Genomic DNA, 23,483 nt, shown 5'->3' with positions numbered 1-23,483 from the left:
AAAAAAGGAATTGTGAGGAGCGAACCTCCTGACCTCGCCAGCGTCTTAATTCGATTTCCCTTCGTGTGGGGACGCGAACCGGGGTGACTTGGTGCGGTGGGAGGGACGAATGGTCAGCCACAGAGCCCGCTCGGGTCCCTGTTTTTACCTTAAGCTTCTCCCTCCCCCTTCTACCAGACGCCTCATCCTAGGTCAGCTCCTCACTGGTCTCCTTAACTATTTTAGCCCAGGAACTCGCGAGCAGCAAACACATTGGGGAACCTGCTCCTCGAGGGGAAGGAGGGCCTGGGAACCAGACCCTGCACGCAACAGCCCACGGAGGCGAGAACTTGTGGAAATCGGACTATACCCTCAGGGTCTCGAGTCAAGGACACAGGTCCCCAACCGGCGCGGAAAACAGGTGACATTCTTACGTCATGGTGATGACTGACGCGGCCCTCTTCTTGCGGCAGGTGACCACAAGGTGGAGCTACAACGCAACTCTGCGCAGCGTGCCTTGGCCACCCAGAATATCCCCTGTGACGGCTGCTCTCCCGCTTCCCCTCTTGCAGCAACCCCTCCAGCCCAAGAATCTCTCCGTGATGACCCCTCAATGTCATTCATGTCACAACCGAGGATGGAATGTGCATCCCCCACCAAGCCCCGGCGCGGAAAAGATTAGACTATGACAAAACAGGAGTTAAATTCATTGAATAAGCAGATTGACACCATACAGGAACCAACCTGTCTTGAAGAAAAGGCTGTGCACAGCAAAAAGCCAGTTATAGTCACAGAATTAAATGGCTAGATGGGCTCTTCGGCCCTCAGCGTCTAGGCAGGAAAGCAGCTAAATTGCAGGGGTCAGGGGAGACAGTGAATGGAGTGGGGATTGGTGACTCCATCATCTTAGTTCTCCAGCAAAGGCCATTTTGTCATCTCCTTCAGTCATAGGTCCAAGCTATCCCATCCCTGACACACCTTGTGTCTTCTACTCGAGAACACGCACACACAGGTCTGAAACATTATCTTGGCAACCTCCTTTCCACTTCCTCTGTTAACATTTGCAGAGAAACTTCCTATGAGTCACTGTCTTCCTAACCTAACCTCAGGTCAAAACCCTAAGAGGAGCAGATTCCATGGAAGCTTGCAGCATGCCCACCATCTGTGCAGAGGGCCCTCATGGTTCAAAACCTCCTGTTGACAAAGTTTACCCCACCCCAACCCCACCAACTTTCCATCTCAGCTGCTCTCTCTTCCTTGCTGTTAGCCAATCCAGAGAGGCCTCAGACTCTGGTAGGTGGGGGTCTGGGGCTGGGCATTCACTCCATTATGAAATTGTTGATCCTGGTCAGCAGTACTGCTGTTTCTAAGCCTAGAGCAGGGGGTGGGGAAGACATATAGGGAGTGACCAAAGAGAAGGCTATAGGAGGAGAAAAATGAGGTGAAGGGAGAAAGTTCTTACCAGTTTTCTCTCTCTCCTTCTTACATCTCCTATAGAGAGAAAAAGCTTCCCATTGTGAGTTCAGCCAGCTTCAGGCATGGCCTTTTGATCTCAGGTTCTCCCAAACTGCCTTTCCCAGGTTCGGGCCAATTTGGTGTACAAGGAAGGGTCCAAGAATCTCAAAGGAACCAAATCCCAAGCTCCAGGCAGCATGTAGGAGTCTGAATTGGCCCTATCACCGAGACCCTGGGGGGCATGAAGACCCAGAAAGCTGAGGCATGAAGCACTCACCCTTGCAGGAGGAAGGTCCACAGAAGCAGCAGGGTGGAGACACAATTGGTAATGATCCACATCATTAGGTAGGTTTGAGGGGGCTGTGGGAATAGGAAAAGGCTCCTGTCGGTGGCCAGAGTCCCAAAGGTAGTATATGGAGGGAAATGTGTAAGGAATAGAGGAACAGGGTTAAGGAGAGCCAGGGATGGGAGAAAGGGAGGGGTGACAGCCCCAGAGCCCTTACGATAAGCCAGACGGGGTAACGCATTTGCTGTAGCAGCTGGCAGTCGTTGGTGGTGACCGAGTCCACCCCTGCACACCAGAGCAGGGAAAAGAGCCAGGGCTTGTTCACCACAAATAGGTTCACCGACACATTATCCTGGTGTAGTGCCCTGGGTGGGGGTGGGGTGGGAAAGAAACAGGAACATCTAGTATCATGGGGCATGAGGCACAGGAAGCAGCCTTTGTCCGTGCTTGAAGCCGCAGTGTCACTGCCAAGGAACTCTCAGTCCTACTTTTACATAGCATCCCCTGAGCAAAAGTAATTTTCTTTGCATAGCTCAACTTTGTCTCCTGGCGGTTTCCACCTACGGATCTGAGCTTTGCCATCTGGGGCTACACGAATGTCTCTCTTCTTTGTCCCATGACAGACCTTCAGAGGTCTGAGGAACAGTGACCATGTCCCTGAGTCATCTCCTCTCTAGGCCCGACAGCCCCAGTTCCTTCATCCAGGGCTGGGACCTGGGTTATCATTCCCTTCACCATACAAACCTCTCCTAATCTGATCTTACTTCAGTTGATCAATGTTCCTTTCTTTTTTTAAAAAAAATTTTTTAATGTGTATTTATTTTTGAGAGAGACAGAGACAGAATGCGAGTGGGTTAGGGACAGAGAGAGAGGGAGACACAGAATCCGAAGCAGGTCTGTCAGCACAGAGCCCGATGCAGGGCTTGAACTCATGAGCTGTGAGATCATGACCTGAGCTGAAGTCAGATGCTCAACTGACTGAGCCACCCAGGTGCCCCTCCTTTTTTTAATTTTTAAAAATTAATTAATTTATTTTGCGCGCGAGAGAGAAAGAGCATGAGTGGAGGAGGGGCACAGAGAGACAGCCAGAGAATTCCAAGCAGGCTCTGTGCCGTCAGCTCGAACTCACAAACCGTGAGATCATGACCTGAGCCAAGATCAAGAGTCAGATGCTCAACCAACTGAGCCACCCAGGCACCTCTATCAGTGTTCCTTTCATAGTATGGGGGCTTGCATCTGAACATGATATCCCAGGTGGGCTTGGCCCAGATTTGAGTACAGCAAAACTTCCTCCTGCTTTCTGGGCACTGTGGCTGTTTGAAGGCAGCCCGGGGTCAGGTTAGTTTTGGCAATGCCACATGCCATTGATGACTCATTATGAACACTATTCAATCAAAGCTCTGGTTTTTCACACATGTTCATGCTGATGCCAGTCTCCTCTCTTGTCGTTGTGCAATTGAACTTCTTTTGGAGTGCAAATGTAGGTAGGTGTTTACATCTATCCCTGTTGTGCTTTATCCCGGTACATTTGGTCCATCATCTTAGAGTGCTTAGACCTTTTGGGGCCTCGATTTCATTACCACTGTATTCATTACTAATTCATGTCTTTTGAAAACCTGCTCAGCGGTTGAGGTTGACCAGGACAAGTCTAAAGTGAGGGCCAAACCCCATGTCATGTCTCCCTCCATGGTGACAACTTGGGGAAAGGTCCTTGAAATACTTATGCTAACTGGGCTACCATACAGTGCACTTTTTTTTTTTCTATCTGACCACAAGGACATGAGAAGAGACCTTGGCAACTGCATGCTTTGCAGTCCATCATGTTTACGGGCTGGGTCAGCTTCTGGGGCCTGGCTCACTTCTGGGACTCTCTTGCTTCTCTCCTCTGGATCCATCCTCCCTTGCATTTACTTCTTTGGTGGAGAATGAAAGCTAAAACTGTTCTTGTGGCCCACAAGGTCCTACCCAATTGGGCTCCTGCCTATCTCCCCAGCCTCACCTTTCCCTTGCTTATGGGGCTGCTGTTTCTGCTCTTCTCACAGCTCTTCTCCTCATTAGGTCCTTGTGACCTGTCAGGTCTCAACCCAGACATCACCCCTTTAGCTATTTTTCCGGATGTGGCCCCTCTCTGGCCCTCACTCCCAACCCTAAATGCTCTACTATATCTCCCCATTTTATTATCTTCATATCACTTATCCAGTATGCATATAATTCGTTCAGTTTATTATCTCTTTCACTAGTATGCTCAAAGCCTGCAACAATAGTGCCTTTCACATAGCAAGTGTTAAATATATTGATAAATATTTGTTGTATGTGTGAATGAATGAATGGCCTTTGCCCTCCCTGAGGTGGCTCTTCCCTACCATTAAGCTTCACGGGGTCCCCTTGGCTCCTTTCATCTGGCACTCACTTGATATCCAACAGTGGCAGGTCTTGATAGGGGAGGTTGAGAAACTGGGGCCTCTCAGTTCTGTTGCTTCCCTGCTGTCCATATATCTGGCGCATTCTAGGTGCCCGTTGTTGGACCTTAGCCCGATCTTCATCCGGTAGCCAAAGGACCTGTGGTTCAGGGAAGATGGGCATGAAGCTGGGGAAGGCTTGGGGATTCCAGGGGCGGGGCCAGGGGCAGAGAGGTTTGATAACAGAATGGGGTATATGAGTTGAGGTGGGGCCCTGGGGCAGGGGGCAGCCTCAAAATTATCACCGTGGCCTAGGGAAGGCAGGGGTGGGGAGATGGGCAAGAGGGGGCACTTGGGGTCCTGGAAATATCACCATGGCTTGGGGCACCCTTGCACTCAGCACAGTCTCCAGTGTCTGGTTCACAAATGTGTCATGGTATGTGTGATTTCGTGGGGGGCGGCGCAAGTCAAACATGATAGAAAGGTTAAGGACTGCAGCTTCCTTCAGCAGCTCTTCCAATGTTGGGACTGTCTGGTTCTCAGCCTCCTTCCGATCAGGGTCAGACAGCCGTTTGGCCCCCCAGAAGGGTTGCCTCTGTGAGAACAGGAAAATTATTTCAAGACCAGAAGAAGCCTTTAGGCCATTCCCCCATCCTCACGATCTTCACTCATTTCCCCCACTTGGCGCCAGGCTTGTGTGCACCCCTGAGCCACAGTCTTTCTTTCTCCAAACTGTGACCCTTTCCAGACCCTCTAACACCTTACTCTGTGACCCTAACCTCCTACCCCCCTGGTTTCCTAACTTCCTCACATTTTCTCTTTGGTCTCACAGAGACCTCTGGGACCTTGGCCCTTTGGTTTCTGCCCAATCCATCAGCCCCTGTCTGCCACATCTACATCCCCTACCCATGGTCCATCTACAGCTCGCATTACTTTTCCATACCACCTTTAACTCCTTTCCTGCCCTGCCCGCCCCACAAATCCTAAACCCTGATTCAATTGTGTAACAGTCTGCCTCCTCCACCCCTAGAATTGGGGGGCAGAGCACATCATGTGGACTATATAGTCTTTTACCTTCATTGCCACTTAATCATCCTTTTTTTTTTTTTTTTTAAAGTAAGCTCTATACCCAACGCAGGGCTTGAAAGCACAACCTTGAGATCAAGAGTCACATGCTCTACGGACTGAGCCAGCCAGGTGCCCCACTTAATCATCCTTTCACTTGTTCTTGTTTTGCTCCTTCTTTCATTCCTAGTGGCTCTTCCAAACCTCTGCCACTCTCCTCCCTTCCCCTTGTAATCAACAAATGACCTTACCTCCTAACCGCTGACACGGAAAAAGCAAGCTATCTGATACTTATTATAAAGTATTTACTATGTGCCAGGCAGCGTTAGAAGTACTTTATGTGCGTTGATTTATTTAATCCTCCCCAAATCCTACAAAGTAGGTACTATTATTATGCCTATTTTACAGACGAGGAAAGTAAAGCAAGAGAGACTAAGGAATGTTGCCCAGGCTCACATAGCTAGTAGGTAGTGAAGCCAGGACTCAAACCCAGACAACCCTTGGTCTTAATCACTCTGGCATGTCATTGTATATAGAGTTAAAAGAAAAGACAATCAAGTTGCAAAAGAATATATGAAGTGATCCTATTTGTGCAAAATGACATGTATGTGTGTATACACATATGGAATATGTACCCAACTGTTAGCAATGATTATCTCAGGGGAGTTGGATTATGGGAGACGTTCAATTTTTACATTATTTCTCTAATGTTTAATTTTTTTTATGCGGAACAAGTATTACTTTTATTTTTAAGCAGGCTGTGTACTGGGTGGGGAACCCAATGTGAGACTTGAACTCACGACCCTGAGATCAAGACCTGAGCTGAGATCAAGAGTTGAATGCTTAACTGACTGAGCCACCCAGGCCCCCCAACATGTATTATTTTTAAAGGTAGGAACACAGGAACTGAGAAAATAAAGTGTCCTTACGAAATTTTCCGTCACCTACAGAACCGAAGCCTGCACTTCTGGGCCTGACATTCGTTTTTTTGGGGAGGGGGGCGGTTCTGGCATTCAAAGCCCTCTGAAACCAAGCCTCTGCTCCCCTTGCCAGTCTCAGCTCCCACTGCTCCCACAAATTTTATCTCCCAGTTGCACTGAGCCACTTTTTGTTTCCTGAGAACACTTCTTCATACTTCTGGGCTTTACATATGCTCTTCCATCTGACTAGAATTGCTGATCTCTGCTTTGCCCATCTTAAACAGCATTCTCATTTCATGTGCTGCTCAGGCATTCTCTCTTGTGAAACCACTCCTGATCCTCTTCCACACCCACCCTGCCAAATAGTGCCTTTGCTCTCTCTCCTCTCTGTTTACTAAGGATATTGTTATCGCTCTAGGTTTCCTATTCTGATAGCCTGTTGGCTAAGCTCTCTTCTTTCAGCGGAGGGAGTGACTTGAGGGCAGAGCCTCTACACCTATTGCTCAGCACAGGGATCAGAAAATACTTATCAATGAATGAACCCTCCCCTCAGCACCCCCGCAGGTGGTTGCCTCTTTTGTGAGGCTGTCTTCACCTCTAGGAACCAGGTCCCGGCATTGAGCTTCTTCAGTTCAGCACAGGAGAAGTCGCTGCTGTGGGAGGAGGTTCGGGCTGGGAACACTGAGGCCACATCTGTGGTCCTGCTCAGGTGCTCATCATGCATGAGGAAGGGGATCCCGTCAGAGCTGAGAGCACAAGAGGTGTCAGAGGGCTGAGCTCTAGGGCTGATCATCATTTCCCAAGCTCCCCAAGTGTGTCCCTCTGTCCCCTAGTGTCTCTCACCTGACCATCACATCAGTCTCGAACACAGCAGCTCCACATTCGGCTGTTTTCCTCAGTGACATCAGGGTGTTCTCGGGGGCCAGCTGGGAAAGGGAATTGGTAGGGGGGTAGCAGAGAAGGGTGCGAGCCTGGGAACCCACAGGCCTGATTGTTGCAGCCTAGAGGAGCAGACCCTTCCCACCCTACCAGCATTCTACCCAACACTCACCATGGGGGCCCCTCGGTGTCCCACCAGACCAGGCTTGGGGGGTAAGTCTCTGGGTTCCATGATACAGGGTGAGGAGATGCACAGTGGGGCCAGGTAGATGGCCAGGGCAACTCCAAAAAATAAGAGCAGTAGCAGAACCTTGGGACCTGTGGGGAATGAGGGGCAGGCTATGGAGAAAGGGCAATGGGTGAGCTCTGGGGACAGAAAGCAGAGTGTGGGTGCAGTAAAATGGGCAGCAGGAGGCAGAAGCATCGATGGCCAGGGAGGGTATGTTGGGGAGTGGAATTGGCACCTCTTCGATGGATACGGTAGAAGGTATCAGCAACAGGCCAGGCCAGGAGGGTGATGCCAGCAACTGCTCCAATATGAAGGAATGGGGCTGTGGCCTGTGGACAAGAGTTGGTGAAGAGGGTTCTTCTCTCCAGTGCCCCACTCCTTCTCCTAGGACCTGACTTTTGGAGTTCAGAGCTACTTGCAGTCGTGGGGGACCAGGGAGCAAGATACGTCCAGAGGTTGGCCACAGGCCAAGGCTCCCACATAGGCACTGGAGATCAGCCACTCACCTGCAGTGACAGACGTAAGCTACGCCACTCCTGCTGCCATTGGACGTCCAGTCCCACGAGGCCAGCGGCCACAAGAAGCATGATGAGGAGCAGCAGCATCTGGGGGACCAGAGATGAATGGGGTCTTCTTTGTGAGCCTGGGGGTCCCTGGGCTGCCCCCTCTCTCTTTCCCCTGGCTCATCCACGTTCCTTCTTTCACTCAACAAAAATTTACTGGGCTTCAGGTCCTGAGCTTGAGTCCATGGGTAGAATATTGAGGTGCTCAGCAAAATAGCTGGCCAAGCCCTGGGCCCAGTGGTCCTTGTTTCCCGCTCACTCCCACCCGCACTCTTACCTTGTGGACACTGTGCAGATGCAGAGGTTGGCCGCAGAGCCGCAGGAGCAGGGCCAGGAGCTGGAAGCAGAGGGTGGTGGGAGGTATGAGGTGCCAAGAGGGGTCACCGAGGTGGGCTTTCTGGGTTCCCAGGCTGACACCGTCCCCCTCACCTCCCCTCCCCTCAGTGGCCAGGGGTTGAAGCTGAGCAGGAAGGGAGGACTGAGGTAGCGGTTAGATGGGCCACTCCCTGACCCACCAATAGCAGGGATGCATATGTGACAAGTAGAGAGATGACCAGCAGAAATGCCAGGGACCAGTCCATCCAGTGTCCCCAGTGTTGGAACAGGAATCTGTGGGAGGGGAGAGAGAGGTGTCTGAGTGGGGGAAGGGGTGTTAATAGTGGCCTGAGGGGAGTTGGGGTGGGTGGGTTCAGAAGGAGGACTAGAAGGGAGTGAGAGGGAAGCCTTTCATGGGGCCAGGGGCTCCAAGGACTGGGGAGACTTCGTGGAGCAATTTTCTAAGGAGGTTGGGTAGCAGGACAGCTGGGCAGGGCCGGGAATGACTGAGCACCCAGGGGTCCCAAGGTGGGGCATAGATTAACATGTATGCAGAGGAAGGGGGGGATCTGTGACACACTCATTGAAGTTGTGCAGGTCATTGAGAAGGATGAGCCCGATGTACAGCCAGCCCAGGGAGAGGAGAAAGGTGAGGAAGAGCAGGCCAAACCAGATACAGTCGCACTGCAAAGGGGCAGGAGAGAAGCTCACAGCCGATCCCCACTTCCAGCTCAGAGTCCCCAACGGATGACAGCTCCATGGGGCTTCCCGCCAGGAGTAGGGCTGCTCTGCTCTGCTCTGCTCCGCAGGCAGAGAGTTTTCTTCCTGGGGAAAGAAAGTCCCTTCCCACCCCCCCACCCCCGCCGCCACCCCCCACCAGCTGCCTCTGAGCACACTTGGCTTCCTTATCCCCTCCAGGCGGCCTCTGCCTCGGACTTCCAGTCCCCCCCATCCCTACTCCACCTTGCTGGTTTGCATCCTCTCTTTGGGGCATTTCCTCCAGTGGCAGCTATACAGGCAGTGGAGGCAGCGGGCCCAGACGGAGCAGCAGCCGGGGGACTCGGCCATGGCGAGGGCCTGGGGGAAGGGATACTGGGCCATCAGGGACCCTAGCAGAAGGCAGATCCCAGCCTCCCTCCCAGTGTATCTGAGGAGCGCGGGGGAGGAGCAGAAGCCTGGGCCGCTGCTCGGCAACGGAGTTCATAGGGCTGAAGTCCCAGATTAGATGAGGAGGTGAGCAAAGGGGGATAATCTCTGGGGTCTTTCTTTCCCTTTAATCTGGATACCTGGAAAGTCGGTGGGACAACCAGGAGATCGGGCCTCTTTGCAGGCAGGGTGCATACCCAAGCTCTCCAATTCCTCCCCATTTAACAGCATGCATTCAGCTTTGGGGATGGAGTGCTTGCTTGCCCAGGGTGGGGACTCAGGAGAAACTGCCCCAGGGTGGGGCAAATTCAATTTAGCAAGTTGAGGCAGATCTGGCCAAGCTTTAGGCAGCCCCAAGGTAGGGAGCCTTCCACCCCAGGAACCAAAAGTAACCTGAAGCAGAGGTTCTAGTTCTGACCTGGGGCTAAGGGAGGCCGGCTAGTTGGCCAGTTGCTATGGATACAGAGATTGCACACACCACAAAACCCTGACTATAAGATTCTCAGTCTCCACCTCCCAGGGGCCAGGGGACACTGCCAATAACAGGAAGACTTGAGGGAAATAGGTTGCCTGGGTCACTCCCAGCCTTCTGAAGGAACCACTCTCCTGCCCGCACACACCTGGAAAATCTAAGCCCTCTGGCCCCAGTCTTGTCCCTTCCAGTCCAGTCATTCTGCCCCCCCCACCCCCCAGCCAGGAACCAGTCTCCACCTTCCCCCTTTTAGGGGCCCCACCCTCTGAGATCTCTTGGGTGAAGGTACAACAAATACTGGTCAAAGGTGTGTGTGTGTGGGGGGGTGTGGTTGTGTTGGGGCTGCGGATCATTGGACCTTGTGCTTTTGGGTCAGGCTGAGACCTGGCTGGCTTACTGATCCCCAAACTAGGTTGGGTGTGTGATTGTCATTCTACGTGAGAGGGTGTGCGATTTGTGTCAGCTTTGTATGTCTGTGTGCACTAGTGGCTGTCGGTAGTGGGTTTCAGTGTGTAAAGGAGTCCTTGGATATACCCAAAGTGTGTGTGTTCTGAGGGACATGACCCCTTGTCATCTAGGCTCCCCTAAGGCTGTGAGTCTTAGAGGGTACACAGTGGTGGGCTCCCTGAAAGGAGGAAGGGTGTGGCTGCTCCTGAAACTGCCCTCCTTATCCCATGCTTGCCTTGGGAAAGGAGAATTAGGGGATAGGGAGTGGAGGGGTAGGGATCGTAGCTGGGGGAAGGAAAACTCTCCCCTCTCTGAGACCCCTCCCAGGAAAAAGCCATCTTAAAGGGAGATCCCTGCTTCTTCCCATCCCGGGACTGGCTTCCAGTAGCCTGCCCCGGGCTCTTTCCACACTCCCTGCCTCCCTTAAGGTTCTGCCCCTGTACCCCAGACACTGCCTTCCAGAGTCCCACCTCCCTCCAGGATCTGAGCAGTCTGAAAACCCCAATCAGGGGAGCTGAGCAGGGGCGCTGCTCGATCCCTGAGCCCAGTTCCTGCCAGTGGGAGCCGGTCTCCACCCCACCACCCCCGGCTATAACCCCCAGCCTTCCCAAGTCCTCACACCTTTTCTCAGCGGCAGCTCCACTCTGCTCTCTGCTCTGCACTGCACTGCTTCCCAGCTCCTCTCCGACTTGTCTGCCTCCTCCCTCTTCCAGTCCTTGGCTCAGCCCCACTGGTCAAACAGGTGGCAGTGTTGCCACCTACAGGAGTCTGCGCGGGTTCTCTCCGAAAGCCCTCAGCTGCTCTATGGCCAGTGCCCAGCCGGGGTGGGACGATGGGAGGGAGGAAGGAGGAGGGGGAGCAGAGCTGCTTCTTTACTCGCTGCCGGTCCGGGGGCTTGGGGTGAGGAATTCTTTTGTGCAGCCTTCCCCATCCCTCTGTCCCTCCTCCTGTTCCCCTCTCAGTCACTGCCGGGGCTTTGTCTGGGCTCGGGGAGGCGAGGGCTGAGGGCACCGGCGGGGGTGGGGTTGGGGGGTGACCACACAACTGCAACTTGGCAGTGAGAAGAGGGGGCCCAGTCAACCCCCTGGGAAGGGGTGTGTGTGTGTGTGTGTGTGTGTGTGTGTGTGTGTGTGTGTAAGTCTAGCATTTCCCTCAAGCTCCCTGGGAGGATAGCCTTGATTCATCAGCTTCCCTTTCCTCCGGGGATCCTATTTCTATTTCTGTAAGGTACATCTAGAAGATACAGGGTTTCAAGCTACTTCCTGAACTCCGGGCAGCAGGTTGCCCTGTTTCTGGACCAGGGGTCTCCATGGGCCTTGTGACTCCCGAGAGACTCTAGCAGCCCTCCCGTTCCCCCTATCACCCCAGACAGGAGCTGATGATTCAGGATGTAGAAACTTGTGTCATTTCTGTTGTCTTGTCCCCAAGGTATCTAAAGTCTCTTTCCAAGAATCATTTGCAGAGTGTAGTGTGAGGGTCACAAGCTTTTGGAAGATGAATTTTGAAAGATGCTGTTACTATACATACCATCAGCAGGAGAAGGCTGGCTAGCGTGCAATAGTCAGCTTAGTGCTAACGCACGCACAGGGCTCGGGTGAGAGGAGGGCTGGGGGACTGGCTTGACTGACCTTCCCTGTTTACCTTTTGGCTAATGCAGTGGCTCAAAGCCTGGGGGGCTTGCAGTGATGGTGGGAAAAAAGTCTTCATTGGGGATAAACTTGCTTACCCTTCCCCCGACACGTACTGGATTTGGAACAGTGAGAAGGAAGACTAGTTCTCTTATGCCAAGAGCTGCCCCCCCTCCATCTTCCCATTGTATCCAGGGGCTCTAGCTGGCAATGGCAGAGGCTCCTTTGCTCCCCCGTCATTAAAATGCAAAGAGAAGCTGGGCTGCTGGCTGGCAGGACGCCAGAGAGGGCTGCGTGGTCACCTAGTCCTCCTGCAGGCTTCATTTTAGACAGGTTATCCTTCAGTTTCCTTTGCTTGGGGTCTGGTAAATTCTAGAGGAGCCCTGGCTTTCATGTGCCCAGTTCTAGGGGGTGCTTTGGGAGCTTTTAGTTGGGTGGGGGGAGGGGACTGGGATTCGTAAAGCATGGATAGTTAGCCCAGGGCTTGCAAGCTCCTCAAAAGGCTACAAGGCCAGTCAGCAGCCTGTTTGGCATTCCACAGCTGGCCTCGTTTTCGTTTTCACTAGAAGCAGAGATGGAGAACACTGATGCATAGTAAGGAGAAAGCAACACCCCCTTTTCCCTTTTCAAAGGAGACAACAAGCAGCCAGTACTGTGCTGTCCTGGGAATGGGCAGCAGTGTGGTCCCACACCAGTGCTATGCCAAGAAATCAGGCTCTAGGGCATTAGGAACAGCTACCACGGTCACCCTAGATTCCCACAAGAAGCTTTGGTGTAAGCTAAATGTGGGTTCAGGTTAGCTGTCACAAGGCAATGAGGCTTGGGTACTTGTACCGATTCTCCTTGATAGCATTCCCGGGGGCTGAGGAGCACAGGTATCTCTCCTTGTAGCACAGAGGATCTTTCCAAATAGTGGCTAGACTAAGATTTATTTATGTACTTAATATTAACATTTTAAAAGATTTCATTTACTTCAGCAACATGGAAGACAACTGAGTGCACTGTTAAAACACCTAAAATCCAGAGATGGTCAGGGCAGGAAATCTCCCAAATAGCGCCTCCATGCCTGATGTGGGATGAAGGATCGGTGCCAAACCTCCAACCTTGGCCAGGCTTTGCCATTAAGCTGAGACAACCCAGAGGTAAGATGGCTTTGGCCTCATCCCCATCAGTGGGGAGGCCTTACCTGCTCACAAATAAGAAAGGGCTAGCTTGGTACTGAGGATTTGATTCCCAGTGAGTCATCAAGAATGTTAGTTGGTTCTCTCTTCAGCAGGTGGCTTAGCACCTTTCTGGAGAAGAGAGAGCAGTAGTCTGGGACCAGGGGGCTGGAGAGTGAGGGCCAACATCTAACAAAGACTTCCTCCCTTTTGGTAACAGGCTGTCCCTTTTTTTTCAACAGCAAGAGCCTTGAAATCCAGAGGAGTCATTAAAAAAACTCCTTCTGGCTGCAACCTGAAAGTATCTCCCAAGCCAGACTGGGGAAGAGATGGCAAGTCCAACTTCAGTGGGCTTCTTCTTCAATAGGGGAGCAGCCAGAGAAGAAGCTGGTATTGCTGGCCAGAGCTCGTTTCTTTTTCTTCCCTGGAGCTTTATTTTCTTGGGATTCTGCTACATGTTTCGATTCTGGGAGGCCAAGGGAAGAGGCAGCTGGAGTCGTCTTCTTTAACAGCACCTGCTCCACATCACACATCTCTTTGAGGAGCTAGAAAGGACAGAGACAGGTATGACTAGATCCTGGGTAGGGGCAGAGGCTCAGCTCAGCCTCCCCACTACAAATGCTCAGCACACTGTAGTATGAGGTGTCCCCCAAGATCGGTCTGTCGAAAAGAAAAAGAAAGACTGGCCTATGCACAAGTCCCACTTCCCAGCAAGCTGATCATACCTCTGCCCCCTTTTCTCCCACTGCACCCTGTCTTAGCTAATGCAGAGAGGAATGCTAATAGAGTTGAAAATGCCTGCCTTTAGCCCACCTACCTTGCTGTTGGGAGTGGCACAGACAGGGTTAAAGAAGCTCAATCCTGAGGTAACCTCTGTGGGGTCCTCCAGTTTGAAAGAGCCTTCGGAATCCTGGGTGGGCTCAACAGTGCCCAAACTATCCTGAGAATCAGACAGGCCTATTAGAAATGTGGCTACCAGGGTTACAAAATCAGTCTGCTCCCCTTTAACCAGAGAGGTACCAGCTCTGAGTGCCTCATCTGCCAGTCTAAGCAAGTCTCAGGGAGACCCCTGCTTGGGGTTCCTTGCTAGCAGCCTCTGAAGGCAAAGGACTGGGTAGGATATCACAAAGCAAGGTTGAAAACAAGGCCAAGCCTTAGTCATTTCTTTGATTAATCTTCCACCCTCTATAATATGCAGTACCCTTGTTAGCATGTCTATAGGGTGTTGCCTGTATTGGGTCTTCCTTTCAGAGAAGCAACTAAGGCCAAGAGTGAAAAGTTACTTAGGTAACAAGGAGACTCTGTGGTAGAGCTCAGATTAGAATTATAGCCTGTTGTCATGGAAACAGAATTGGATTGAGAGTCAGGAAGCCTGAGGTCTAATTTTAGCTGTCATGACCAGCTGTGGAATATCAGGTGAGTCACTTAAGCTTATCTCTCTCTGGGTCTTAGTTTCCCTCTCTGTATAATGGGAGCATTGGACTAGATCAGTGGTTTTACAACCAAAATTCTTAAGAGGAAGCCCAATACATAAACAAGTAAAGAGCAAGTTGCTTTGATTGACATGAGGTCAAACCGAGCCAGGCCATGGTCCTCGGTTCAAGAAGTACTTCCATGGAGCCACTAGGGTAGACTCCAGAACCCAAATTGAAAAAGCCATGGGAACAGAAATCCCTGCTACTTCTACAATTCTTAGCCTGAACCCCAGCTTGTCACGTTAGTCCTCTAATGACTATCTTCCTTAGAAGTCATTTTAATAGAAGAGCCGGCAGAACCATTCACATGTAGATGTTCAAGAAATGTATGATGAACGAACGATCATTACATCAAGCTTGCTAGAGTTGTTGTACATCACATAGAGAGCTGTAGGAACAGGCTTTTGCCATGAGCACAGGTAGGTGTAAGGCAATCTTTGTTTCCCTGAGTTTGCTATTCCTGGGAATATAAGGAGGACAGGTACAATTAACTTGGCCCACAACAGTGACTATTTGAAAGACCAAGTTCCTGTGGGTCTTTCCTAGAGCCATGGAATAACTGGTTCCCATGGAGAGGGTCTAAGCAACTAATTTCTCAAGATGTCAGAAGGATTAATTTCCTTCCTGGAAGCTGCCACGTGGCCCTTATAGTTTCAGCTAAGCCTCTGGGCTAGTTTGGTCCTGCATGTCTATGTGCCTGTAGTTGCCTGCTTTCCTATTCCCTGTTTCTGCCTCAGAAACGGCACCACAACTTTACAGCCAAGGCTTGGGGTGGGGAGCTGCATATCTGGAAATCTCCTGGGACAGGCTGTGGTTTCTGAAAGGGCTTTGTGAACAGGCTGGCAGCGAGGAAGAAGGACCGAGAAGTGAAATGTCTCTGGTTGCAGAGGGCCAGAGAAGGGGCAGGAGACTCCAGGTTTCACGACGGTGGGAACTGGCGGGATGTCTGAAGGGACGGCCGATCCTACCTTGTCTTGCTGACGGTTCCTACACTTTGTGGGGTCACAGCTGCAGTCCGTGCCGCAGTCCGACTTTTGTCTCCTGCACCCACACTGCTTGTTCCCACACCAGCCCTTGCAGGAACACTGCAAAAATGGGTGTGTAGAAAGAAAGACACATTACCAAAAGAGTTAGAAGACTAATTTAACATGCCTTCCCTTCCTTTGCAAGCCTTTTCAGAAAAAAAAAATGGAAAGTACCATTGACTTTACCATGCTTCTATCTCCTCAGTCCCCTCTTCTTTAGTGAAACAATGATCATCAGAACCACGAGAGGTTGTCTAAGAACAAGTCATGGTAGACAGATCCATTTTCTTGTTTTGATACTAGAGGGATACCATGATAACACAGGCTAACTGGCAAAGACGCTCATGACAATTTTATGGTCAAAGCGAAGAACTGCAAGTTGGATGGTAGGAGTGTTAGGTATATTTAAGGACTGAGTATAGTTGCTCGATATCTTTCGATCTACCCAGCTGTACTTGCATCCAACTCACAGTTCTACAGCTTGTTCAGTGTCAGCCTGGGCTACGTCTGCAGCCGTTGAATCAGTCAACGTTTTAATAAATCACCGATGATATGAAATAAAGTCATTTACATTTTATATGGCACTTTACAGTTTTCAGAGTACTTTCATATATATAAATACAGAATCTCATTTGAATCTCATAGCCTGTTGACAAGGTAGGCATGTTTATCGGCTGTAATGACGACACAAAACTGGAAGGGTGATTAATAAGTAAGATATCAGAATCACAATTCAAAAATATTTTGACAGGCTGGAATTATGGGCTGCAAGTAGAAAGAAAAGTTATAACAAGGATAAACATAAGTCTGGCATCTAGGTTCTCTCCACATCAGCCATATAAATATAGATCTGGCTTAAAAGCAGTTGGTGCAAAAAGGGCCTAAGGATGTGAGGTGTCAGGAAGCTCCATGAGTCAACAGTGTGAAATGCCTGTCAAAAAGCAAATGAGTCAGGGGTGCCTGGGTGGTTCAGTTGGTTGACTCTTGATTTCGGCTCAGGCCATGATCCCAGGGTCCTGGTATCGAGTGCCTGCATTGGGCTTTGTGCTGACTGTGGAGACAGCTTGATATTCTTTCTCTCTCTCTCTCTCAAATAAAAAAAAAAAAAAGCAAATCAGTCACGTAGAAATTTGGAGTTTGGAAATCATGGGGAACAATTGCTTCACTAGACTCAGTATCAGTCAGATCCCATTTGAAATGATGCATCATCTTATATTGGGCATGATAATTTTTTTCAGGTATATCAAAGCACAGACAATAAAAAAATTCACTCATGTTCTTATTCTTCCCTTAATAACTAAAATACAGATATAACTGAAGCCTCCTACCTACCCTTTCTTGATCCCATTCACCTCCCACTCTCCCAGGGGCAAAGTCTCTTGAATTAGGTGTTTATCACTCCCCCACAGGTCTTTGTACCACGTATGAGTTTCCATAAAAAAACAAGGAATTATCTTACGTCTTTTAAACTTCATATAAGTGGAATATTACCATATGTTGACATGCATTGCTCCGGTTCCACTCATTTTATTTCTTTTTTTTAATGTTTATTTATTTTTGAGAGACAAAGCATGAGTAAGGGAGAGGCAGAGAGAGAGGGAGACACAGAATCTGAAGTAGGGTTCAGGCTCTGAGCTGTCAGCACAGAGCCCTACATGGGGCTTGAATTCATGAGCCGTGAGATCACGACCTAAGCCGAAGTTGGACGCTCAACTGACTGAGCTACCAGGTGTCCCCAGTTCCATTCATTTTCATTCTACGAACACACCATGATGTAGTCACACTCTTCATCGTGCCATGAGCACACTTACCAACCAGGCTGCAATAGTAATAGCTGGCATTAATGTATGCCAAGCACTGTTATAAGTGCTTTCTGTGTATTAAACCCATTTAATCAGTAAGTATGTTTCCTTGTGGACATATTCAGGAGTTCCGTGTGGGTATGTGTTTAATAAAGAGGACATTAAGCAAAAAAAGAGGCAGGTGACTAGCATTATAGGAAGCTATGTTATAAGAGAAATGGTGGAAGGAAGGAAGGAAGGATAGTTTGGCTTGGAAGAGACATAGGTGGCAGGGCTCACAGAATGACAGACTGGAGTCAGAAGAGACCTCAGCAACCATCTAGAGCCTGATTTGAAGCCCTTCTCTCATGTCCCTGGTCTAATTATCTGAAGCTCTATTTATCCTGAGATGAGGATAGTTTCTATGTAACTTCTGACCAGAGGATCCAATTCTGCCATGTGGAATGATAAGGGATCAGTTTAACTCCACTTTCACAGCATTCTTGTTCTTATCCTGAGTATAATTTCCACTCCCCAGTCCCCCTCTGTTCAGATCCTCTCAAAGCTAAATGGACCTAGTTTCCTCAATGATTCACCACATGACATTGTTTCCAAGAATCCTCACCACCGTGGCTATATGCCAATTTGTCCAAGTTCATCCTTAATTGTGACATCCAGACATGAGCATAACTTTCTTTTTTTTTTAAATTTTCTAATGTTTATTTTATTTTTGGGAGACAGAGCATGAGTGGGGGAGGGGCAGAAAGAGAGGGAGACACAGAATCTGAAGCAGGCTCCAGGCTGTCAGCACAGAGCCCGACGCAGGACTCGAATTCATGAACTGTGAGATCATGACCTGAGCTGAAGTCTGACACCTAAGTGAATGAGCCACCCCAGTGCCCTGAGCATAACTTTCTAAATGTGGTGTGGCTGTTGTGAGGTAGATTGACACAAACAACTCCCTTAATACGGATCCAACAGTCTTGTTAATGAGGTCTAAAAAAAAATCACAGTAGCTTTCTTTCTTTTGTCAGATCTTTGTGAATCCATACTGAGTTTACAGTTAAATTCAAGTCCTTATGTCTCTTTCATATGACAACCATCACCACTGTTCTGTAGTTGTGAAGGTAAAAGAAACCATTATAATATCTTTTTTCCTGATGATCTTACTATATATCTCTTTATAAAATGTGAAAATCAAAAGCGTGATTTTTGATATTTAATGGCTGTATATAGTATTTTGTCATGTGAAAATGTCGACTTATTTAACCAGCCCCCTAATGGTAGACATTAAGATTGTTTTCAAAGAAAGTATTTCCTATTACAAAATCATGTTACCACATATATCCTGCTACATAAACACAATCTAAATCTTCCCACCATTGACAAGGCCCTCCATGATCTGGCCCCTAACTACTCTGGCCTGACCTTGTATTACGCTCTCCCACTTCTCAATACTCTCCAGCTACCCTGGCCTTTTCAGCTGTTCCTTGGTAAACCAAACTCATTCCTGTCTGAGGCTTTTTCCTGCATTTGCTGTTCCCTTTTTTTGAAATGTTTTCCCTCTGGTTCTTTTCCCTGACTTATTCCTTCACTTTGTTCAGATCTCTGCTTAAGCATCTTCCTCCTTGGAGAGGTCTCTCCCAAGCACTCTTTTCCTACCCCAGAATTCTCTATGGCTTCACTATATTTCTGTTTCTCTCTTATCATCATCTAAAATTATTTTATTTATTTGTCATGGTGTGTCTCTCTTCACACGAATGTCTTTAGTTTTGTAAGGCCAAGGATCTTACCTGTCTTGTTTGTTGTATCCTTAGCACCTAGAAACAGTGTTTGATATATATCTAGGTGCTCACAAAAGATTTGTTGAATGAATAAATCTTTTTATGTACCAGTGACTATTTCCTTAGTATAAAGTCCTATGTGTATAATTACTGGACCAGAGGACAGGAACATTGTTAAGATTAAAAAAAGTTTTTAATGTTTATTTATTTTTGACAGAGAGAGCGAGAGAGAGAAAGAGCATGAGTGGGGGAGGGGCAGAGAGAGAGGGAGACACAGAATCCAAAGCAGGCTCCAGGCTCTGAGCTGTCAGCAGAGCCCGACGTGGGGCTTGAACTCACAGACTGCAAGATCATGACCTGAGCCGAATTCGGATGCTCAACCAACTGAGCCACCCAGGCACCCCTCATTGTTAAGATTTTTGATAAGTATTTTTTAAAAAGATTTTTATTTTTAAGTAATCTCTACACCCAACGTGGGGCTTGAACTTATCAACCCTGAGATCAAGAGTCACATGCTCTACTGACTGAGCCGGCCAGGTGTATTTTTGTATTTTTGATACATATTTTCAAATTGCCTCTCAGACGCACACCAATTTTCATACCTAGTAGCAATAGAGAGGAATGCCCACATTAGTCGCCCTTGCCAATACCGGACATTATGACGAAAAAAATCTTGTTTCTTTGAGTAAGACAGGACAAAAGACAAAGTTCTATGACATGTCCTAGAGACAACTCACTAGATGACAGTGATCCACTGATTACTGTAGCCTGGGTATGGTCCTCTGACCATTCACAAATTCATCTAAATGCCTCACACTCTATTATCCTGTCAATGTGTCTCTATTTTATCCAAAGGGATAATACAATGAGAGTGGTATCTGAAGGGCTGTCGTGAGGAAGAACAACTAGACTTTTACACAGCCATCTCCTATTGGGATGATTTACAGGTCAGTATATTTTATCTCAACAAGGAACAACTTCCTAACGGTTAGTGGACTATGATGCGCTGCCCTATGAGGCTGTGAGCTTCCCAGTACTAGAAGTTTTCAAGCAGGCGGAGGCTAAACACCTGATAGTGGTATTATGGGAATAGTCATGATACACACATGACAGATGCATTCGCATGAATGCCGTTTCACAAGCTATAACTTCATGTTATTCTCTTTCCCACCAGGACCCAGATCAGAACGTACGAGAGGGAACATGACCTTGCCACAGCCATGACTTCAAATATATATGTTTGTGGTACATGGCATGTGTGTGTGTGTATACATGTGTGTGTATTGCAACAGCCATCAAGCCACCAGCATGTCCCAACACCCCAGGTGAGAACCACTATAATAGAGGGATTCTTTATATAGAGTGGGAAGTAGAGCTGAAAGACCTCTGGGGTTCCTTTAAGCCAGTGATTTGCAACCCTGGCTACATACAAATCTCTGGGGAGCTTTTCAAAAAGACCAGGTCCACCTCAGACCAATTAAATCAGAATATTTGGGGGTGGGTCTCAGGCTCCTTATGTTGGAAAGCTCCCTTGGGGATTCTAATGTGCAGCCAGGGTTGAGAACTATTGCTTTAGAGTCCCTAATTCTTCTAGCACTGATTTCAGTATTATACTGAATCTCAAAATAAGATCTGGTAAAAACATTAACATAAAGAATACCAGGCTATGGGGCGCCTGGGTGGCGCAGTCGGTTAAGCGTCCGACTTCAGCCAGGTCACGATCTCGCGGTCCGTGAGTTCAAGCCCCGCGTCAGGCTCTGGGTTGATGGCTCAGAGCCTGGAGCCTGTTTCCGATTCTGTGTCTCCCTCTCTCTGTGACCCTCCCCTGCTCATGCTCTGTCTCTCTCTGTCCCAAAAATAAATAAACATTGAAAAAAAAAATTTAAAAGAATACCAGGCTATGACAGGAGACTCAGGCTCTAGTCCTATATTTAATACTTGGTATGACCTTGGACAAGTCACTTCATTCAAGTTTATCTCCATTTTTTCATCACTAAGGTAGAGATTAAGAATACCTGCCCCTTCTTTTCTGCCAAAAGGGACAAATGACTATTTGTAAAAATGCTTATGGTGCTTTAATTTTTTTTAATGCTTATGTATTTTTGAGAGAGAGAGAGGGAGAGAGACAGACCACGAGTGGGGAGGGGCAGAGAGAGAGGAAGACACGGAATCTGAAGGAGGCTCCAGGCTCTGAGCTGTCAGCACAGAGCCCGATGCTGGGCTCAAACCCATGAACTGTGAGATCATGACCTGAGCTGAAGTCGGATGCTTAACCAACTGAGCCACCCAGGTGCCCCGCTTATGGTGCTTTACTAATAATACCTGCATGATATTTGATTCTTCACAAGGTGTTTTTGCATATATTCCTTCTTTTAACTTCTCAGATACCATAAAACACCATATAAAGGTAGTGTTACTAAAACTCATTAATTAATTAATTAAAAAAACCATATTTATACAACTTTGTTACTTTGACTCAGGATATTAGTGCTGGAAGGGACCTTATACATCATCTACTGTAGTCTAATCCCTTCATTGCATAGATAAGGAATCTGAAGCCTAGGGAGATTAAGTGACCTGTTTTAGGTCATCCAATTAGCCAGTGGCAAACTAAAGACTAGAATCCATGTCTACCTGGCTTTGAACCTATTATTTTTACTATAGCACATGGCCTATCCCTCAGCATCTCCTTAGTACATATAGGAAACATGGCTGAGTGAGGAAGCCTACTTTTTCAGCATTAGCTCTAGACGAGTCCTTAGTTTGGTACCTGCTGCAGTCTCCTTTGAAGCAATCTAGTGCTATAACATCAGGCCATTTCAGCTCGGTAGGAACAATAAATATGATGGCCTTCATGCAAAGCGTCAAGGTCTGTAACTAATGTGTCTACACATCTGATCAGAGAGCAGTCATAGCATCCACGTACTTTGAGGTTGCCAAAAGGGAGAAACTAGATTGTATGCCAACTCCTTCCCCTTAATGCCCAGTTATATTTTCTGAAGTTACAAAATCAGGAGAAAAGCCTAGAAAAGAATAGTCTCTCACTGTTTTAGACATAGAATTTATTACTGATAGCAAACACTGACTTGCAATTTTTACCAGACTTCTATATTTCCCTTTTACGCTTGGAGCCACAGTGCCATAATACATAAACTTGTCTACAGCACAAATATACACACATTTGCTTCACATCTGGAAATGCCTTCCCAGGGGTTTTAGGTCCTCTACCATTTGTTTCTGTGTATACTTCTCAACTCTGCTTCCTATTACTTAGCTGACCCTTGTGTCTACATTCAGCTCATGCTCTCCGCTTCAGTCATAGTAGAGTCCAAAAACGTTTGTTGAATAAGTGAGTGAAAAGTCAGACATATTCTGCCCCATTTTCTGTAAGTGCCCCAACCCCCTGTCCCTCTATAACTGAGTCTTTCCAATATGCTATTCATTGTGTCAGAAATGGGCTCTCAATTTGCTTCCAAGACTGTGTTTCCCTGTCTTTTTTTTAAATTTTTAATGTTTTTATTTATTTTTGAGACAGAGAGAGACAGAGCATGAGTAGGGGAGAGGCAGAGAAAGAGAGGGAGACACAGAATCTGTAGCAGGCTCCAGGCTCTGAGCTGTCAGCACAGAGCCTGACGTGGGGCTTGAACTCATGGAGTGTGAGATCATGACCTGAGCCGAAGTCGGACGCTCAACTGACTGAGCCACCCAGGCTCCCCTCCCTTTCTGTCTTATACTGCAATAATAGTCATCTCTTTCATGGTATCTTCCTAAGTGGTATCTACTTGATTTGGCTTTATAGTCACTCTTAGGGGGTGCCTGGGTGACTTAGTCGGTTAAGCATAGGACTCTTGATATTGGCTCAGGTCATGGTCTCACGGTTCGTGTCAGCTGTCCTGCTAAAAGCACGGAGCCTGCTTGGGATTGGGTTTCCCTCTCTCTCCCTTTCTCTCTTCCCCTCCCCTGCTCACACATGTGCTCTCTCTCAAAATAAATACATAAGCTTTATTTTAAAAAATCCCTCAGTCCATCTCCCTGAGATGAATAGGCTCAGGTTCTATGGTATGCTTCTATTTCTTTGCCTTGTTTTCCCATTAGATTATGAGCTCTCTGAGGCTAAGGATGAGCTCTTAGTCCCACTAAGAGCACATGACATGTTGCATTCTTGATGACTCTTCCCAAATGACTTAATAGATAGTCTATTCCTCATGACTTGCTTCTCTCTGGTGTTGTGGCTTTCTAAGGCTCAGTTCCCTTTGTGGGACTCAATCAGCTGATGAAATCAAGTAACCTTCCAGGAAGCTGGCTAGGGTTAATTTGTGAACTGTTCTCTTTAACTGGAATGTGGCTACAGGGCACATCTGGGGTAGTGGTGAACTACAGTGCCTGGGAAGTTAATATTTCACAACATGAAACATGTAGGTTTGATAATTATGTAGGACTATCATCGTGGAAGTAAATAAGCATGCCTCAAAGTC

At 48.2% G+C, this 23,483-nt stretch overlaps 2 protein-coding genes across 6 annotated transcripts in view; both read right to left on the bottom strand.

Annotated features, from left to right (window-relative positions):
• Positions 1–670: 670 nt before the first annotated feature.
• Positions 671–11,067, bottom strand: GDPD2 (glycerophosphodiester phosphodiesterase domain containing 2). Of its 4 annotated transcripts, XM_045472701.1 has the most exons (16): positions 9,377–9,401; positions 9,054–9,167; positions 8,671–8,774; positions 8,291–8,384; positions 8,053–8,112; positions 7,719–7,817; positions 7,448–7,541; positions 7,156–7,301; positions 6,948–7,030; positions 6,700–6,850; positions 4,493–4,714; positions 4,131–4,279; positions 1,938–2,085; positions 1,712–1,794; positions 1,442–1,470; positions 671–1,351 (listed from the first exon to the last, which is right to left on the bottom strand). In XM_045472701.1, the coding sequence occupies exons 2-16, from the start codon at positions 9,156–9,158 to the stop codon at positions 1,299–1,301; spliced, it is 1,620 nt and encodes a 539-aa protein (XP_045328657.1). In that variant the 5' UTR covers positions 9,159–9,167; positions 9,377–9,401; the 3' UTR covers positions 671–1,298. The 4 variants fall into 4 exon arrangements, with proteins under 4 accessions (XP_045328657.1, XP_045328658.1, XP_045328656.1 ...); XM_045472702.1 differs by lacking the exons at positions 1,442–1,470; positions 9,377–9,401 and adding an exon at positions 10,777–11,067; XM_045472700.1 differs by lacking the exon at positions 1,442–1,470 and having other exon boundaries at positions 9,377–9,479.
• A 1,626-nt stretch (positions 11,068–12,693) lies between these two features.
• KIF4A (kinesin family member 4A) overlaps positions 12,694–23,483 on the bottom strand; it is a 124,022-nt gene continuing 113,232 nt past the window's right edge. For both annotated transcript variants that reach the window (XM_045472699.1, XM_045472697.1), the window contains 3 exons: positions 15,387–15,503; positions 13,761–13,883; positions 12,694–13,488 (listed from right to left, as the gene is read on the bottom strand). In XM_045472699.1, coding sequence (XP_045328655.1) covers positions 13,288–13,488; positions 13,761–13,883; positions 15,387–15,503 — 441 coding nt within the window. In that variant the 3' untranslated portion in view covers positions 12,694–13,287. The remainder of the gene's footprint in view (positions 13,489–13,760; positions 13,884–15,386; positions 15,504–23,483) is intronic.

The sequence above is a fragment of the Leopardus geoffroyi genome, chromosome X (genome assembly GCF_018350155.1).
Source record: "Leopardus geoffroyi isolate Oge1 chromosome X, O.geoffroyi_Oge1_pat1.0, whole genome shotgun sequence".
Classification (NCBI taxonomy): Eukaryota; Metazoa; Chordata; class Mammalia; order Carnivora; family Felidae; genus Leopardus; species Leopardus geoffroyi.
This window is presented reverse-complemented; position numbering and strand designations above follow the sequence as displayed.

Excerpts from the sequence above, each read along its gene's own strand:
- GDPD2 (XM_045472700.1), bottom strand. The coding sequence starts at position 9,457 with ATGGGGAGGAATTGGAGAGCTTGGGTATGCACCCTGCCTGCAAAGAGG. Across the intron at positions 8,385-8,670 it reads GACCTGCACAACTTCAATGA|ATTCCTGTTCCAACACTGGG; the intron begins GTGTGTCACAGA and ends CCCCTCCCACAG. Across the intron at positions 8,113-8,290 it reads CATATGCATCCCTGCTATTG|CTCCTGGCCCTGCTCCTGCG; the intron begins GTGGGTCAGGGA and ends CTCTGCTTCCAG.